We start from the raw sequence: 20241 nt of genomic DNA on the forward strand, positions 1-20241 counted from the left end.
GATTTGAAATTAGCTGACTGGGAGAAGATAGAGAATGGTAGTGGGTGATTTCTTTTCAGACTGGAGGCCTGTGATTAGTGGTGTCCCTCAGGGATCGGTGCTGGGACCATTGTTGATTGTTGTCTATATTAATGATCTGGATGATAATGTGGTAAATTGGATCAACAAACTTTCTGATGACTCTAAGACTGGAGGCATTGTGGACAGCGAGGAAGGCTTTCAAAGCTTTCAGATGGATCTGGACCAAGTGGAAAAATGGGTTTAAAAATGGCAGATGGAATTTAATGCAGACAAGCATGAGGTATTACATTTTGGAAGGACATACAAAGGTAGAACATATACAGTAAATGGTGGGGGGGCTAAAGAGTGTAGAGGAACAAAGGATCTGGGAATACAGATACATAATTCCCAGAAAGTGGAGTCACAGGTAGACAGGGTCATAAGGAGAGCTTTTTGCCATCTTGGCCTTCATAAATCAAAGTATTGAGTATAGGAGTTGGGATGTTATGGTGAGGTTGTATAAGGCATTGGTGAGGCCAAACTTGGAGTATTGTGTGCAGTTCTGGTCACCTCACCACAGGAAGGATATCAGTAAGATTGAAAGAGTGCAGAGAAGATTTACTAGGACATTACTAGGTCTGCAGGAATTGAGTTACAGGGAAAGATTAAACAGGTTAAAACTTTATTTCTTAAAGTGTAGAAGAATGAAGGAATATTTGATTGAGGTTTACAAAATTATGAGGAGTATAGACAGAGTAAATGCAAGTAGGCTCTTTCCATGCAGGAGAGATAAATGCGAGAGGACATGGGTTTAGGGTAAAGGGAAAAGGTTTAGGGGGAACATAAGGGGGAACTTCTTCACTCAGAGAGTGGTGGGAGTGTAGAATGAGCTGCCATCTGACATAGTAAATAAGGGCTCACTTTTAAGTTTTAAGATAACTTAGATACATGAATGGGAGAGGTCTGGAGGATTATGTACCGATGCTCCATAAAGGTAGATATATGCTTGGGATCTGATTTGGTAGGAAGCTATGAGACTGTTAATAGTTTAAAAAATGGTAATATCATGTGGAAAATTGTGTTACTATTTGTTGTTCCTGCTTGTGTTTGAAGCAATCTGAAAGTAGAAATTAAACACGAAATAATCCATCATTAGACACACGAGCAGTTCAGTGTTTTAGACCCTCAATTATGGGAGATTTTTTAAATTTTCAAGGCCATCAATTTAAAATTTAATTTTTTTTTTTAAATTTAGACATTCAGCACAGTAACAGGTCATTTCAGCCCATGAGTCCGTCCTGCCCAATTACACCCAATTAACCTATACCCCTGGTATATTTTGAACATTGGGAGGAAATCGGAGCCCCTGGGGAAAACCCACACAGACATGGGGAGAACGTACAAACTCCTTACAGACTGTGGGATTTGAACCCTAGTCCTGATCATTTGTGCTGTAACAGTGTGGTGCTAACTGATACGCTAACCACTCCACCCAATTCTGTCCAAGAAATTTCTAAAAGAGTATGGCACAACCACAACTAAAAATATATAACTTGCCACTTTCTTAGTTTGAGACAGTAAACTAAATTCTCAATTAAAATATGGCATAGTTTCTCCAGAAGTTGTTATAGAATTAATTTATATGATAAACAAATGCTAGCTGCAAAATACTCTGAAACCAAACCAAATCAACCAATTCTCGTGTCAAACAAAACATAAAAATGGAAGATAGCTTGATGTTAATTGGTGGTTTGAAAACATGTTCCTTTATTCTGAAGATTGGGGTACATCAACATGTTGCTTTAAATTAGCCACTGCAGTGATCAAGGTGGGAGTTGTTTGCAATCAAAAGGATTGGAGTCATTTGGATTAGTAATTGGTGAATGCAGTGTATTTTTAGAAGCTTTTGAGGTTAGTGTATTTTTTATTGGTAAAAATTAATTAGTATTTAAATTGGAATTTGTCAAAAATTGGTTGATAAACACCAATTTGAGAAGTGGCAAATTGCTTGGTTAAGAGTGCATATTCCTGCAGTTTGGATTATACATACTGTTAATCAGAAACCTGGTGAATTTATTAATTCATCTCAATTTAATGTGAATGTCCTAATTGTGATGTTTCTTTTAACTAATAAACCAACTTGGGTTCTTTTGGTATTGACATTATTTTATTAACATGTCACAACCCGTGGTGCAGCCGTGATCTTCATCTAATACAAACTGCAACATTCAGTGCCAACTCTTCAGGATTATCACTTGCAGTCTCTCATGACTTTCCCTTTCCTTAAGATAGTCAATCTAGCAACATGACACACTAATAGTCTTCATTTCAATTTAAAGTTCAACACAAACATCCACAGCACAAACTTTTTAAGTGTCTAGTTCTTTTTCTTTTAGAGATTCAGCCTGTCAGTTGCTTTGACAACATGTGATCTTCTTAACACAGGTGTACGTGTTGGCTCTGCTAGTCCACTACTGTCTAGCACTGGTGGTGTTTCCTCTTTTGCTATGCAGGCTGGTTCTTCTGCATTTGTCTGTTCCTGCAGTGTCTCTGGCACTTTCAGCAGGCTCTTTTGATTCCTCCTCAGTATTTGACCATCCTCTGTTCTGACCGTGTAGGATCTTGGATTTACTTCCTCCAGAATAGTGGCCTTCTTGTCCCAAGGATTGGAATCTCTGAGCCTCACTATGTCATTGGCCCTAAGCTTCTTGCTGACTTGTCAAGTTTGCTTTTTGTCTCCTTTACAGACACTTTTGTTTCTGTTTGACATCTCTGTTCTTGTTTGGGTCTGGAGAGTAGGAAAGTGTGGTGCATAGTCAGGTGACATGCCACGTTCAAGTGGTTAAGCTCGGTAACTCAGCAGAGCGAAATAAGGATCTGTGTGAGCTCCTTTATCTGTTTGACCATTTGATTGGGGATGCAGAGGACTTGAAGTCACATGTCAAAAATCATACTCTTCTGCAAAGTTCTGGAATGCTTTACAGCTGTAGCATGGTCCATTATCACTGTAGGGGATTTGAGGAATTCTATGTCTTGCAAAGATTGATTTCATATATTTGATCACACAAAGCAGCAGATATGTTAGGAAGGATCACAAACTCCAGATAGTTTGATAGATAATCAATAACCAGCAAGTAATTCTTTCCATCCATGTAAAACAGATCACTCCCAACTTTCTGCCATGGTTCTGCTGGTAAATTAGTTATGATCATGGGTTCCTATAACTGTTTTGTGTGATGTTTCAAACAGGTCTCACAGCTTGAAATAATATTGTTAATTTCACCATTTACCCTTGGCCAATAAACTGCTGTTCTGGCCCTCCTATTGAATTTTTCCATTCCAAAATGCCCCTTATGCAATTTTTTCAGCATCTCTTGTCACAGTAATGAGAAATGACAATTCTGTTCCGTCTGAGTAGAAGCCCATTGACAACACTCAGTTCTGCTCTGATGTTGTGTTATGGCTAACATTCACCTCTAGGCCATCCTTCATTCAGATTCTTGATGACCTTCTGTAGAGATTCATATATCAGGTTCACAAGGAGATTCACATATCTCTCTGTGGAAATCTCATTGGATGCTTAACTCTGCGATGTTACCCTGGATAATGCATCAGCTAACACAATAAGTTTCCCTGGTGTGTAAACCAATTCAAAGTCAGAATGTTGTAGCTTCATCATCAGTCTTTAGATTCTCGGCGACATCTATCTGAGATTTTTCTTGATTATGGCTATTAATGGCTTTGATGTGTCTCTGCCATGAATTTTGGTGGACCAGACACATTCTGTGGAATATCTCGAGTCCAAAGACCAGACCCAGACACACTTTGTCTATCTGTACATATCGAAATTCAGATGTCATTATTGTCCTTGATGTGTTTGCTTCTGGCCTCCAATCTTCTCCTATAGCTTGAGATATTATGGCACCTATTCTATCTTTTGAAGTATCTGTAAATATTTTCGTCCTTCTGGATGGGTCAAAGAATGTCAAAATCACTGGTTCTGCAGTTAGAATGGTCTTCAGTAGTCCCCATTCTTCTTTGTGGTTGGCTGTCCACTTGAATTTTCATTTGTCCTATAACAACTTCCTTAGGTACATTGTTTTGGAAGACAGGGTTGGTATGAATTTACCAATGAAATTGATCATTCCCAGCACTCTCAATGTAGCCTTTTTGTTAGCGGGTCTGGGCATCTCTAGAATTGCTTTCACCTTGCTCTTGTCTAGGTCCACACCCACCTCCAACAGCTTATCTCCCAGAAAGTTGATTTCCTTCACACCAAACTGACATTTTTTTCAGTTTCACTTTAATCCATACATCTGGATGTGATGTAACACTTTGATGAGCTTTTCATCGTGTTGTTCCTGTTTGGATCCCCATAGGATCAAGTCATCCATGTACACACTTGCCCCATTTATGCCTTCCATGATGTGCTTCATTGTCCTGTGGAACATTTCTGGAGCTGAGAAAATTTCAAAAGGCATCCTCAGACAGGAGGATCGGCCAAACAATGTATTAAATGTACAGTATTTTGTCCTATCATCATGCAGTTTTATTTGCCAGAAGCCCTGGGATGCATCCAATTTAATGAAAAACTTTGTACTGGCCATCTCACTTGCAATTTCATCCCTGGTTGGAACCTGATAATGTTTTCTCTTTATATTGGCATTCAAGTCTTTTGGATCCATGCACATGCGTAGGTCACCATTTTCCTTTTGACTCACACCATTGAATTAATCCATTCTGTGGGCACCTCCACTTTCTTTGTAACCCCTAGAGATGGCATTCGGTCAAGTTCCTGCTTGAGCTTTTCTTTTAGTGGCCCTGGAACCTGCCTCGGGGCATTCACTACTGGCTCTGTGTCCTCCTTCAACTGTATCTTACAGGTGAATGGTTAAACCCCAAACCCCTTGAAGATGTCTGGAAATTGATCCAGTATTTCCTCTGCACTGTTTCATGTATCGGGGCTGTTAATGCGATACACCTTGTTACTAGGCTTAATTTTCACATGCTTTATCACCAAGCAGTGATTCCGGTCCACCTGGGACTATTGCAAGCATGAGTTGGTGCTCTTTATATTTAACATTCACCTTTAGTCTGCATATACCTTTCGTGTCAATGTGCTGTACATTGTAGGCTTTGAACAGATTTTGAATGGATGTATGGCTTTTTCTTCATTGCCCTGATGTAGTGCTCAAATTGGCCTTTGCCCCTGTGTCTATCTTGAAGAAATATCTGTTTCATTTGCATGCAATGACACAGTCCACTTGTCCTGCTCAAATCTGTTCATGCTTAGCTGTTCAGTGTCTGTTAGTTTAAAATCTTCCTGCACTACCATACCACTACCAATGCATCACTGAGCATAGTTTCTTCCATAACGTGCACACATCTGTTTTGTTTCCCTTTGGAAAAAAGATTACTTTGCATAGTGCTTCTGCCCTTTGCACTTATTACAGACTTTTTCATAAGATGCGCATTGTTTTGGTGCATGTTGAGTGTCACATCTCATCTTTTTGTTGTTACTTTTGTCTCATTCTTTGTTTATGTGTGTGTCCAGACACTGTGAATATGGTTTTGCCTTCATTTTCACTGGCTTTTCAACTATCACCGAACTTTTTCGTGTGCTGCAGAGCTAATTCACTGGCATGGCATATCTTCACAGCTCGAGCTAAGGTAAGCTCTGTCTCTCATAGACACCTCTCTCACACTTTCTTATCATTAATTCTAAACACAATTGGTCACAAATCATTGAACTTTGCAGCGATCCAATATTGCATGTTCTAGCTTTTAGTTTCGTCTGTTAAGAAAGATCATAGCTCTCTGCCTGCAGCTGCATGCACACATGAAACACTTCCCTCTCAATTGTTTAATTTTTCTTTGGTGAGCAGTGTTCATCAAATATCTCGATAACCTTGTCGAACTTGCCCTGGTCATCTACCTCGGCAAAGCAAACATGTTGAAAACCTCTCGTGCTTGAGATCCCACCTCGGTAAGTAGAACTGCAATCTTCCATGCATCTGGTTTGCTATCGAGTCCAATGGCTTGCAGATACAGTGTGAATTTTTGCTTGAACAACCGCCACTCGTGGTCGATGTTCCCAGTCCAATTCACAGCATCAGGCACTTTCCGTGTTTTCTGCTGATACCAATTAATACACACTCCTGGTACCATGTGATTTTTTTTTTAAGTAATAGAGAAACTTGGGTTCTTTTGGTATTAACCATATTTTATTAACAACTCACAACCTCATGATGGAGCCATGTTCTTCAAACCCAAACTGCAACATTTATCTCTGACTCCCTCTAATGGTTCAGGAGTATCACTAGCACTCTATCACTACACCAATCACAAAGAGATTTCTTTTTAAAGTTGATATAAACCTTCAGTCAGCTGATCTCAAAATTATCCTCTGCATTTAGAGGTTAAGGAAGCAAACTCAGGTTCTGTTCCTCCTTCTGATCACTATACAGAACATTTGCTTGTGGAAATCATTGAAAAGATAATTACACTGGCATTAAATTTCTATTGGCCATTAAATGACAGACATTATTGTTGATGCATTTGCATGAAGATGGGCACAACAAAGATGAACAATCTTGTTTCCTATAGAAGGCATAGGGTTGGGGAGGGTGAATGGGAGAAAGAAATATAGGTTGCCCAATGTTTTATTGGAAAAATTTGTTTTCATCACACAGAATATTCAGGAACAATATTTGGATTAACTTTTCCTCTACCTACCCCCCCCCCCCCCCCCCAACCCACCACCACTGGCTTTTCATGATCTGTAGCAGGCTGACAAAACTTTTGAGTCTATAGTTGAAGAATATTTAGATACAGCGTAAAATAGACAGGGTGAGATTAGTGTTGCAGAAGGGTGTTCCACATCTGTCAGAAAAGTCATTAGACTGGAAAAATTCACTTAATTACTATTGGGACTGATACATAGGTTATATAAACGAGAAACTTTGGTGAGGTTTAAAATATATTTAAGGCCAACTTCAGAAATTATAATACTAAAATACAAGTTTAACTCCACTTTTTTGTGCTGTTTCTTTGGGGAGAAGAAAGGTTTGATCTTTTTTGTGTAGTACTATCTTGCAGTTTCCAACTTCCTCCATTCTTTTCATTTGGGAGGGAATGCAGATACTCCTCCATATCCTCTACTGTTTTTAATTATGACACAGGCAACAAGACCTGGATTTCTCTTTGAGGCAGATGGCCTATCAGTTGCATCACTGGAGGGGAGCCTCTTAAGTGGATGAGGTGAGAATTGCACAAAACACCTTTAAAGATTAGGTTAGTCACCATCACAGCAAAATCCTAATCAGAGCAGGTCACCCAGCAGCGATAATGCCAGAGTGCTAAACTCCTGAATAAGAGGCCAGCTTTCAAACTTGGTCTCCACTGAGGCAAATAGATACATTTTCAACTGTGTTGGTTAGAATGAACAAGAGGAAAATGGTCAGAGATCTTTTACTGTATTCACACCAGCTTTTGGCCCTTTAACAGTGTGTTGGAGTTGCCCATGGATTACATAATTTTCTTCTCCTTACTGTGGAGAATTACATGGATCTCATTGTCATTCCCTGAATATAGGAGAAACTTGGGTGTAAGTGTGTGTGTGTGTGTGTGTGTGTGTGTGTGTGTGTGTGTGTGTGTGTGTGTGTGTGTGTGTGTGTGTGTGTGTGTGTGTGTGTGTGTGTGTGTGTGTGTGTGTGTGTGTGTGTGTTGGGGTGGGGGGGGTGAGGGGCTGGGAGGACTAATAATGTATGGCAGTTGAATGTCTCAGTCATTATCTCAAGTTGATTTGAGTACATTTTTCTCTTTGAATATCAGTTGAAAATCATTTCTTTTAAGGTGTGGACAAACTCAACTTTATATTTTTAGTCAAAATACTATTTACCTTGCATTTTATAAAAACAATTATATTTTGTCATTTGTTTTGGAAGTATCCTTTTCAAACCAAACTACATAGGCAATTCAAAGAGATTATCAAAGGATGGCATAGTTAGCAAAACACTGATACAGTGCCAGCAACTGGAGTTCAAATCCACTGCTGTCTGTAAGGAGTTTGTACATTCTCCCCATGTCTGTGTGGTTTCCTCCAGGTGCTCTAGTGTCATCCCACCATTCAAAATGTACCAGGTTTGCAGGTCAATTATGTGTAATTGGGTGGCACGGACTTGAGGGTCGAAAGGGCCTGATACCATGCTGTATGACTAAATTAAATTAAATTATTCATTATTTAGCATGAATGCACTTCTCAGCAATGATTTACAAAACATCAAAGTAAGATAGGAAAAGTAAATAATTAGTTTTGTTGCTTAAAATTTTGATTAATAAAATTATTTTTGATGCTTTTAGGTTGAAGAATTTGCCATTCAGTTTTACAAAACTTAAAGAACTCGCAGCATTGTGGCTATCGGATAACCAGGTAATGAAGCGTGTCTAATGTGCAAGAAAAAGAGATAATGAATAGCTTTTAAAATTAATTATTTTTACTGCAGCATCTGAAATTCTTATTCAATCTTCCCTGCATACCTGAAGTTGTAAATGGAGTAAAAGTAGGAAGAATTGTACATTACCCTTTTATCTCAGTTGTCATAGATTCTGCATTGTCCTGAACAAGTAAAAGTAACAATTAATTTTGCATGATTTTTAAATGAAAGTTTAGGATTTATGTATTTCTAGAATCGTTCACGGTATTTCCACAGGATTACTATGTACGTTGTTTGTGCGTAGGGTGTGCGTATTCTTTTTTTTCTTTCTTTGGCTTGGCTTCGCGGACGAAGATTTATGGAGGGGGTAAAAGTCCACGTCAGCTGCAGGCTCGTTTGTGGCTGACAAGTCCGATGCGGGACAGGCAGACACGGTTGCAGCGACTGCAGGGGAAAAATGGTTGGTTGGGGTTGGGTGTTGGGTTTTTCCTCCTTTGCCTTTTGTCAGTGAGGTGGGCTCTGCGGTCTTCTTCAAAGGAGGTTGCTGCCCGCCAAACTGTGAGGCGCCAAGATGCACGGTTTGAGGCGATATCAGCCCACTGGCGGTGGTCAATGTGGCAGGCACCAAGAGATTTCTTTAGGCAGTCCTTGTACCTTTTCTTTGGTGCACCTCTGTCACGGTGGCCAGTGGAGAGCTCGCCATATAACACGATCTTGGGAAGGCGATGGTCCTCCATTCTGGAGACGTGACCCACCCAGCGCAGCTGGATCTTCAGCAGCGTGGACTCGATGCTGTCGACCTCTGCCATCTCGAGTACTTCGACGTTAGGGATGAAAGCGCTCCAATGGATGTTGAGGATGGAGCGGAGACAACGCTGGTGGAAGCGTTCTAGGAGCCGTAGGTGATGCCGGTAGAGGACCCATGATTCGGAGCCGAACAGGAGTGTGGGTATGACAACGGCTCTGTATACGCTTATCTTTGTGAGGTTTTTCAGTTGGTTGTTTTTCCAGACTCTTTTGTGTAGTCTTCCAAAGGCGCTATTTGCCTTGGCGAGTCTGTTGTCTATCTCATTGTCGATCCTTGCATCTGGTGATATGGTGCAGCCGAGATAGGTAAACTGGTTGACCGTTTTGAGTTTTGTGTGCCCGATGGAGATGTGGGGGGGCTGGTAGTCATGGTGGGGAGCTGGCTGATGGAGGACCTCAGTTTTCTTCAGGCTGACTTCCAGGCCAAACACTTTGGCCTATATGGTCTGAAGATACATTGTTTTGTGGGGTTGTAGATGTGTAATCAGATGCCAATAAACTTGAACTAGGTACATTAGGTATCACCAATCACTAAAATATCCAAAGTGTAATAATAGCATGTGGTTGAGTTAAAAACACACAGAAATGCTGGAGCAACTCAGCCAGTCTCACAGCATCCATAGGAGGTAAAGATATATTACCAATGTTTTGAACCTGAGCAAAAAGTAGACAGGCTTCTTAATTAAAAAAATAATTAAGGGGGAAGAATGGGAGGGGGAGGAAACCAGACCAACAGCCAAAAGGTGTTGTATCATATTGTATATGATAAGAGGAAAGGTGAGAATTCATTCTGGCTCTTTGAAAGGAGACTGAATTATAGGGAAGGAAGTGGGATAGAGAGGGTCCTTAACAGAGGAGGACATTCCACTGCCACACATTATTAGTCCTCACAGAGGAGTCAATGTTAATGCCATCCATTTGGAGGGTGCCCAGATGGAACTCCAACTTGCAGGTTGTGTCAGTCTGGCTATGCATGAGACATGTCAGCAAGGGAATGGGATGGGGAACTGAAATGTGTGGCCACTGGAAGATCCATGCTATTGTGGCAGACAGAGCTGAAGCGCTCAACAAAGCAATTTTCTAGTCTCTCTGCAGATTCAAAAGTAAAATTATGCTTCACTTGGAAGGACTGTTTGGAGCCTTGAATGGTGGTGATAGAGGAGATGTGGTGATAGAGAAGTGGAGCATCTCCTCCAGTCACAGGGGAAGATGCCAAAGTGGCATTTAGTGGAGTAGAAGGAGTGAACAAGAGAATCATGAAGAGGGAGTGGTCCTTGAAGAAGGCAGAGAGGGTAGGGGAGGAGAATATGTCCTGATAGCAATTATGGCCATTAGTCAAACATGATTGCAGGAGGGCCAGGACTGGCAGCTCAATGTTCTCATCTTCCATTTCTTTAGATGTAATAGCATCAGTGGGGTGGGGTGGGGGGGTGGAGAGAGTGGATGAAAGTGGGAGAAGAGGCATTGCTTGTTACAGATCACACCTGTGATAGGCAGGACAGACCAGAGGGCTCATCTACTGAGACTACATGGGTGGAGTTTAGGAATGGGAAAGGTATGACCAGACTCATGGAGGTATTATAGACAGCCCAATAGTCAATAAGAATTGGAGAACAAATCTGTAGAGAGATAGTAGACAGCTGCAAGAAACATAATCTTGTGATAGTAGGAGATTTTAATTTTCCACATATTGTATGAGACTCCCATACTGTAAAAAGGCTGATTAGCTTGGAGTTTGCCAAATGTGTTCAGGAAAGTTTTCTAAATCAATATATAGAGGTACCAACTAGAGAGAGTATAACACTGGATCTCCTATTTGGGAATAAGACAGGACAGGTGACAGACGTACATGTAGGGGAACATTTTATGCCCAATGATCATAATGCCATTAGTTTTAAGTTAATTATGAAGAAGAATAGGCCTGGGCCTTGAGTTGAGATTTTAAATTGGAGAAAGGCCAATTTTGAGGAAATAAGAAAGGATCTAGAATGTGTGGATTGGGATAAGTTGTTTTCAGGAAAGGATGTGGGAGGTAAGTGGAGAACCTTCAAAAGTGACATTTTGAGAGTACAGAGTTTGTATGTTCCTGTCAGGATTAAAGGCAAGGTTTGAAGGCATAGGGAACCTTGGTGTTTGAGGAATAATGGGAATCTGGTTCTGAAGAAGAGTGGTGTGTAGCAGGCATAGACAACATGGACCAAACAGGAGTATTAAAAATTCAAGATAAACCTTAAAAAAGAAATCCAGGAGTTAAGAGATGACATGAGGTTGCTTTGGCAGACAACATGAAGAAAAATCCTAAAGGTTTCTACAGAACAGAAGGGTAGTAAGTAACAAAATTGGTCCCATTGAAGATCAGAGTGGTTGGCTTTGTATGAAGCCAAAAGAGATGGGGGAGATCTTAAATGTATTTTTTTTTTCATCAGTATTCACTCAGGAAAGGGCACAGTGTATGGGAAGTAAGAAAAACAAGCAATGAGGCCATGGAATCTATACAGATTAAAAAGGAGGAAGTGCTTGCTGCCTTAATGCAAATAAGGCTGGATAAATCTGCAGGGCCTGACAAGATATTCCCTCAGACTTTGAGGGAGGCTAGTGTAGAAATTCCAGGGGCTCTGGCAGAAATATTTAAAATGTCCTTGGCTATGGGTATGGTGCCAGAGGATTGGAGGGTAGCTCATGTTGTTCCATTGTTTTAAAAAATGCTCCATAAGTAACCCTGGAAATTATAGGCCAGAGAACCTGATGTCAGTAGTAGGTAAATTATTGGAAGGTGTTCTAAGAGATTGGATAGACAATTATTTGGATAGCCAAAAAATGATTAGGGATGGTCAACATGGATGTGTGCATGGTAGGTCGTGTTTAACCAATCTGATAGAATTTTTTTGTGGATGTTACCAGGAAAATTGATGAAGGAAAGGCTATGGATGTTGTCTACATGGACTTTAGTGAGGCTTTAACAAGGTCCCATGTGGGAGATTAGTCAGGAAGGTTCAGACACTAGGTATTCATTGTGAATTGATTAACTGGATTCAACAGTGGCTGAACGGAAGATGCCAGAGAGTAGTGGTGGATGATTGCTTCTCAAACTGGAGGGTTGTGAATAGTGGTGTGCCTCAGGGATTGGTGCTGGGACCATTGTTGTTTGTTATCTATATCAATGATCTGGATGATAATGTGGTAAATTCAATCAGCAATTTTGAAAATGACACTAAGATTGGAGGCATTGTGGACAGCAAAGAAGATTTTCAAAGCTTTCAGAGGAATCTGGACCAGCTGGGAAAATGGGCTGAAAAATGGCAGATGGAATTTAATACAGAGAAGTGTGAGATGTTGCATTTTGGAAGGACAATCCAAGAAAGGACATACACAGTAAATGGTAGGGCCCTGAGGAGTGGGGTAGAATAGTGGGATCTGGGAATACAGATACATAATTCCATGAAAGTGGCATCATTGGTGGATCGGGTTATAAAGAGAGCCTTTGGCATATTGGCCTTTGTAAATCAAAGTTGGGATGTTATGGAAAAGTTTTACAAATCACTGGTGAAGCCAAATTTGGAGTATTGTGTGCAATTTTAGTCACCTAACTACAGGAAAGATATTAATAAGATAGAAAGAGTCAGATGATTTACTAGGATGCTGCCTGGACTTCAGAAACTGAGTTACAGGGAAAGGTTAAACAGGTTAAGATTTTATTCCTTGGAGCATAGAAAAATGAAGGGAGATTTGATAGAGGTATTTAAAATTATGAGAGGAGATAAAAAGAGTAAATGTAGATAGGTTTTTTTTCCACTGAGGGTAGGTAAGATACAAACCAGAGGACATGGTGAAGGATAAAAGGGGAATAGTTTAGAGGGAACTTCTTCACAAAGAGATTGGTGGGAGGGTGGAATGAGCTGCCAGTTGAAGTGGTGAATGCAGGCTCAGTTTTAACATTTAAGATGAATTTGGGAAGGTACATGGATGGGAGAGCATGGAGGGCTATGGACTGGCTGAAGGTCAATGGGACTAGGCAAAAACAATGGTTCAGCACAGACTAGAAGGGCCAAAGGAGCCTGTTTCTGTGCTACAACGTTCAATGGTTCTCTGTGGTTCTATGGTAGCATGTGTCTGTTGGTGGAATCACATAGTAGACAGCAGAAATGGCCAGAGAATATGTTGGATAAAGAGGCTGGTGGGGTGGTAGGTGAGGACAAGGGGAATCCTGTCCTTGTTGTGCATGGGAGTGGAGGGGGGCCAAGGCCTATGTACAAGTAATGGAGGGCATTGGGGGTGAGGGCCGAGTTGATGGTGTTAGAGGGAAAGCCATATTGTTTGAAGAAGGAGGACATCTCTGATGATCTGGCATGGAAGTCCTTGTATTGAGCACTGATGTGATAGAGGCATAGGAGTTTTGAGAAAACAATGGAATCCTTACAGGGGACAGACTGTGAAGAGGTGTAGTTGAGGTAGCTGTGAAGTTGGTGAGTTTGTAGATGTCTGTTGAGAATTTGTCTCCTGAGATGGAGACAGAAAGATCAAGAAAAGGAATACAAATCTGTTGCTATAAATGAACTAATTGAATTTGAGGTCAGCGTGGAAGCTGGCAGCCAGGTAGAAAAAGCAAATGAGCTCATTATAGGTGCATGAAGCAGCATGAAAGTAGTTGTTGATGTAGCGGCTCCATGTAGCCAACAAAAAGGCAAGCGTGGGTGGGGCCTATGTGTGTACCCATGGCTACCACTTTGACTTGGACAAAGTGGGATGAGTCAAAGGAGAATTTATTGAGGGTGAGGGCAAGTTCTGCCAGCCAGAGGAGAGTGGTGGTAGAGGGGGACTGGTTGGGTCTATTATTGAGAAGGATACATTGGATAAGACAGGAAGATCAAGATCTGAACTGTTATCAGGTAGGAGGAAAATAGGAAGTAAGTGAATGGAGGGAGATGAGCAATGTGTGCGCAAGGATTTGAAAGTAAAAGTGGGAAAAAGATATAAGGTAAAACAAGTGAAGTGTAAGGAAAGTGGCAACAGCATGCAAAACAATGAAAGTGGAAGAATATATGGCAAAAAGGAATATACAAAGAACACAATATAAGAAGTGAATAAGGAAGATGGTATTGAAGGTAATGCAGGAACATAATGAGTGTAATTAAGAGTGGGATAAGTGAATAGTACTGGGAAAGAAAATATCAAAGGATGGAAGGTAAAGAAAGTTGGAATTGAATGAAAGGGAAATGAGACAGAAGAGGACAGAAGTTAGGAGCTGAAATGGAGTCAAAGATTGTATCAGCTGATTAGTAAGCATGATTATGTAAAGAAAGGATAATATCAGAATTTATAGGGAATGATGCTAAAAATGCCATAATAAATTGAGAGAGGTGTGAATGGAACAAAATTCTAGAATGAAGTCCAAGCAACAAAGAATGGTAACTTGATTTGGGAGAGTGGGTAAAAAATCCAACGGAAAAGGTGAAGGATAAAAGAATTCTTAATTAAGCTGGTAATGAAGAGGGAAAGGTGCATTAGTATGAACTCTGCATTTCTGAGAAGGCAGGAGTGTCCTTCCCTGTTGCTTAGGTTGTCAATAGATTGTCTTTGGGAAATTGGGTTAGTTGTTTGAGGAATTCTGTTTAATGCTGAAAAGATTAATGAACTGTGAAATATTAGTGTATCTAGGCTTAAATGAATGTAAATAAAGACTATATTTAAAAATGTAAACATTTTTCAGGAAACAATTAAAAATTTTACTTTTGCTGAAGGTTGATTTGAACTTCCCGCGGCGTCAAATTATCCACCTGTTACAAATTGACCCATTTTACTCAATTTCTATTTTTCTAATTCTCTTTGCCATTGCTAAGAGCTAAACATATTTTTGTTCAAATTTAAATAGGACAGCCCCATTGTTCCTTCTGCATAAGAAATTGTTTAATTTTAACACTATCCCCTCAGTTCAAGAATCCTGACGTGGCTCCAAAATCTAAACTGCTCATGTCAATACAGTTTCTGAAAGAATATTAGGTATTTTTCCCCTCATATATTTGAATAAAGAATCTATTGATGCTCATTCAAGCAAGATTGTTTGAAAAGGGCCCCTGTAAAATTAGCAGAAGGTCCTTCTTCACATACTGCTGTGGCACCAGATATTGATCTGTTTTATTGATTCTCATGAAACAAACTCAATGAAGCCTATGTTATGCCACATAATAGAAGTTTATGTCTGAAATGTAATAGCGTTAGCAGTACAACTAACAGTTTATATGCTCTGGTCATCTCCTGAAACTGGCCATAGACATTCAATGATTTGAGTACTGAACAAAACAGTGGCTTCTCATCCCACTCAGTCTTGCACATGCAGCTGTATAGTTTAATATGCCACGTATTTCATTGTGCAATATTGATTAAGTCATACTAGCAAGGAAGGGCCCATTTGGTATGACCTATTGGTCTGCCTCAATTAATTCCTTCATTTAAAAATGTTTGCCCTACACATCCTATTGCTTAATTAAAAACATGAAGAATTCCCTGCATCAGATGATTGGTGATGAAAACTCAAAGAAGAGCATTGCAGAGAGTATTATCCCTTGGCTTCTGACATGCACACCAATGCCTGAAAGTGCCTATATATTTCCAGAGTGATACAAAATGACCTGGAACTTGTTATTAACAGACTTTCTGGAGGAAAATAAATGAAAAGAATACCTGAATGCAATTAAATTTCCAGGCATTGCCAGTGGATCACTTGCTTTTTTAGTTCTGCTTTATCCTGTAATGGTGAAGCTTGTTCTTTTGTGGCCCAGTACATAAAAGTGCTTGAGTCACTCATACTCTTGAAGGAGGGCTTAGGCCTGAAACATCAATTGTCTTTTGCTTTCTATAGATGTTGCATGACCTGCTGATTTTCTCCACCAATTTTGGGTAATGCATTAGACCCCACCATCATTAGACCTTGTTTATCTTTTATTTATTAATTTAGACTTACAGCATGGTAACAGGCCATTTCAGCCCACGAGTCTGTACCACCCAATTTAGACCCCATTAACCTATATCCCTGGTATGTTTTGAACAGTGGGAGGAAACCAGAGACCCCAGTGAAAACCCATGGAGACACGGGGTGAATGTACAAACTACTTACAACGTGGGATTCAAACCACGGTCCGGTCCTGATGGATGGTGTTGCTCTAACCTCTACTCCAACCATGCCACCCCATTTGTGGTACAATTTTATATTGCCTACCCTTTCATCTTGTGAACTGAGTTATCCAACAGTCACAGAAATGCACAGAACAGAAACAGTTCCTTATGGCCCATCTTGTCCATGCCAACTGCAAAGCATATCTGCACTAATTCTATTTTCGTACATGAGGCGCTATCTCTTTACTCCTTTCCTATCCAAGTACCTGTGTAAATGCCTCTTAAATATTGTAATGGTGCCTACATCTTCTGGCAGATCTTTCACCAGCCTCAGCATGGAAAAACATACCCTCAGATCTCCTTTAATTTTCTCTCTCTCTCTCTCACTTTAAACCACTACATGCTAGTTCTAGATTACCAATATTGGGAAAAAGATTCTGACTATACTATATATTTCCCTCATAATGTTGTAAATTGTAAGGTCTAACCTTAGCTTCCTACATTTCAAAGCGAATAAACAATCACATTTCTCAGGCAAACTACAGCCTTCTATTCCAGGCAACATCCTGGCAAAGCTCTTCTGCACTCTCATGGTTGTTACCATGTCCTTTCTGTGGTGCAGCAAGCTGAAATGTAATAATAATCTAAGTGCTATATAACAAATGCTTTGTACAGCTACCAAATGACCTCCCAACTCTTGTATTCAAACCTGGTATCACGTTGCGTCTTTGGATGTTTTGCTAAAATAAGGCAATATACAATATAATTCAGGAAATGAATGAGGGGTCAAAATATTTTAAAAATTAGATAATCTTGTATGAAATACAAGAAAAGAAAATGAATCTACAACAAAGGTAATCTTCAGTGGAGATTCTAAGCTTTCATTTTTTTGATTAAATATATGTTTGATTTGAAACAACAATTTCCACTCCATTGCAATTTTTAAAAGGATTCAAAAATTATATGGTTAGGGAGGGTGAACAAAAATGTTATGCATTTTGTTCCCTTAATGTAGAGGGGACCAGATTGAAGATTAAATATGATGTTCAAAATTGAAATAAGTGCATGTAAAACATTCACGTGGTATAAGAGTTTGGAGTTCTGGAAGGAGGGAGAGAGGAGTTAAAGGGGCTTATGTTGCAATTCCTTTATCTGTGTGGAAAAATGCCACTGGAATTGAAACTGATATTGGTGGTGAAAGAAGTGTAAACAAGGATGTTTCTGAGGAACAAATCCTTTCAAATTGCTGAAAAGGAAGTTGAGGAAACTATATGGTGGTGATATTCTATTCAAATTATCAGAAGTTGTGGAATTATTGTGTCCTTAATGATCAAAAGTGATTGGTTAATGTTCCCTCTTCCTTTCTAATCTATATAGAAATCAGTGCATTTCTTCATTGAGTTATTGATAATATATTTTGCATGATCATTTGAAGAATACGCCTGAGTATCTTGTGATAGTTTCACAGGCAAAATAGTTATTAATAAATCTGAGATCAGCGCAGAATGAGTCATGTTGTCCATGTTTAATTTAGAAAGGGAAATAAATTGTTATAAAATGAGCATGATTGGTTTGTTAGGATTTTTTAAATTTTTAATAATTTTGCAATATAAATTACCTGTTTCCTAAATAACTGAACAATATTAATTCCAGCCCAAAATGCTTTGCAGCTAATTAATTGCTCTTGAAGTGTAGCCAATGTCAGGACATTGGCAAATCAACACAGGTGCAGATTAATGAATAAATGACAGCAAGTAAATTCTGTCTTTTACTTCAAAGTGAAGAGAATTTTACATTCATATGTGAAGGAAAGAGTCACCTTTTTTAAGTCAAGCATCAAAATTCACAGAAAAGCAAAGTGATAGTGTAATGTATATGCTGAGTACTTTTCCCAGACATATTCACACAATCTTCTAATTTAGAGGTTGAGGTTTCTCCTACTAAACCAGGCAAGCTATTGTAATTGAAATATTTTATTGCTGGTTATTATTTTCTTAATGAAGATAATTTCCAAAATTTCAGTGATGTGTTGGCATTAATGAGAATTTGATTAAAGAATATTCTTTTCAAAATGTTAAAATGTTATTCATGTACAATTATTTTTAAAACTGTACATATCTCTATTTTAAAATGTTTGTTTGCAGGAAAAATAATATCAATCAAGTTATTAGTGGCTGGTAAGCAGCAATGATCACAAACGAGTGACAAGTGAGACCATTCATTTACATTGTTCTCACAAATTAATCCACTATTTTACAGTGATTACCGTAGAATTGGACTGTTGGTCATCATGAAATGTTGGAATTGTTATTAGATAAGTCAATATCTTCCCAAAACAATCTGAATTTAGGATTTATCCCTTCAAGGTGAAGATTTGCCATCATCATTCCAAGATTTAATTATGATTATAAGTAATCAAAGAAATTATATGCTTATTATTCAAATGTTGGTTGTGCAAAAATTACTGGGGTACTTATAGTCACTAGAGATAATGACTTGAACATTTAGCTATTCTTGAGCTGATTAAAGACAACTGGTGAGTTGGCAAATTTGGAGAGATATTCAGTTAAATAAATTGTGAGGTTATTAATTTGGATCGAACAAGGATGGATTGGACTACTTCTCAATTACAAACAGTTAGAAATTATTAGTGAGAAAAGGAAATTAGGACTCTAACTAGAGAAATCACCAGACATGTGAATAGGTGTTAATTTAAACATATTTAAAATACTAACACAATGTTGATATTTATTTCAAGAACACTGGAATACATAGATGTAGAACTGGTGTGATAGCTGTACAAAATTCAGCTTAGATGCCATGTTGAGTAGTGTTTTACACTCTAATCTCAAAAATCTGCAAAAACCAAATTGAGCTTGGAAAGGTGCAGGTTAAATTCACTAGGACTAAGAGGAATATGTTATGAGGTTAGGCTGCTTAGAATTTTGGTAAAGGCTAATTGAGCTGTAATGTTTAAGAAGAATAAAGGATTGAAAAGATTCATAATAGAGGAAAATTGCTGACAATTGTACATCCATTTGATTTTGCATTCTATTGATTGAAAAATTGTCCTGTGTGTATAGTGGATATTTTGTGTCCCTGCTATGGCTAACTGTGATTGTTTTAAAAAAAAGTTACATCCACATGTTACTCCTGTAAATAAAATACAGCAAAAGAAATTCTAACTTTAAATATATAGTAATTAATCTTACTTTTATTAATGAATGTTATACAGATTCTGAATTGTAACATTTTCAGTTGTTCCATTTACAGAATGCCTTATGACCATAGTAACAAGATGATAAACACTTCAGACTCGCATGGATTTGAACAGAGATGCCCAACATTTATGAAATTGAGTCGCCAAATATTACTATTGATAAATCAGTAGGGTTTCTTGTGTGGTGGGACACTTGCAGGGAATCCTGCCAGTTACTGACACACAGCCCCTTTTCACTGATTAAGTAAATAGAGAATGAGGCAATATGGTTTCTGGACTGCTCCCATGCAGCACTCTGTGGGTCTTACTCTAACAGGGATATCTAATATGAGAACCATCCCTTGTACATCATCCTTAGTTATTAAAGTTACAATTCATATCGGAAGATTCTGCAAGCCCTCTCCCCAATAAATCTTCTTAACAACTCCATGCTCTAGAGAAAAGCTGCCCTCTCACGGTGGCCCAGGTCAATCATTATTCGGTAGATATTGAATAGGCATTGTTGAACACTTATGATATCCATTCACTTCTACACACAAGGTCCAGATTGGGAAATCAACATCACATGTAAAATTGCACCAGGATATTTTTCAGATATTCCTGGATGTTATCTTCTGTCAAATCTGATGTTGCATATAGCTGCGCTGCCTATGCAGGTGTTAGCAACTA

The 20241-nt window shown here is 39.0% G+C and overlaps 1 protein-coding gene across 1 annotated transcript in view; it reads left to right on the forward strand.

Moving 5' to 3' along the window:
• Nucleotides 1–20241, forward strand: part of lrrc7 (leucine rich repeat containing 7) — a 501081-nt gene that overhangs the window by 378047 nt on the left and 102793 nt on the right. The window contains exon 17 of the mRNA XM_069938447.1: nucleotides 8362–8431. Coding sequence (XP_069794548.1) covers nucleotides 8362–8431 — 70 coding nt within the window. The remainder of the gene's footprint in view (nucleotides 1–8361; nucleotides 8432–20241) is intronic.

The sequence above is a fragment of the Narcine bancroftii genome, chromosome 5, assembly GCF_036971445.1.
Source record: "Narcine bancroftii isolate sNarBan1 chromosome 5, sNarBan1.hap1, whole genome shotgun sequence".
NCBI classification, from domain to species: Eukaryota; Metazoa; Chordata; class Chondrichthyes; order Torpediniformes; family Narcinidae; genus Narcine; species Narcine bancroftii.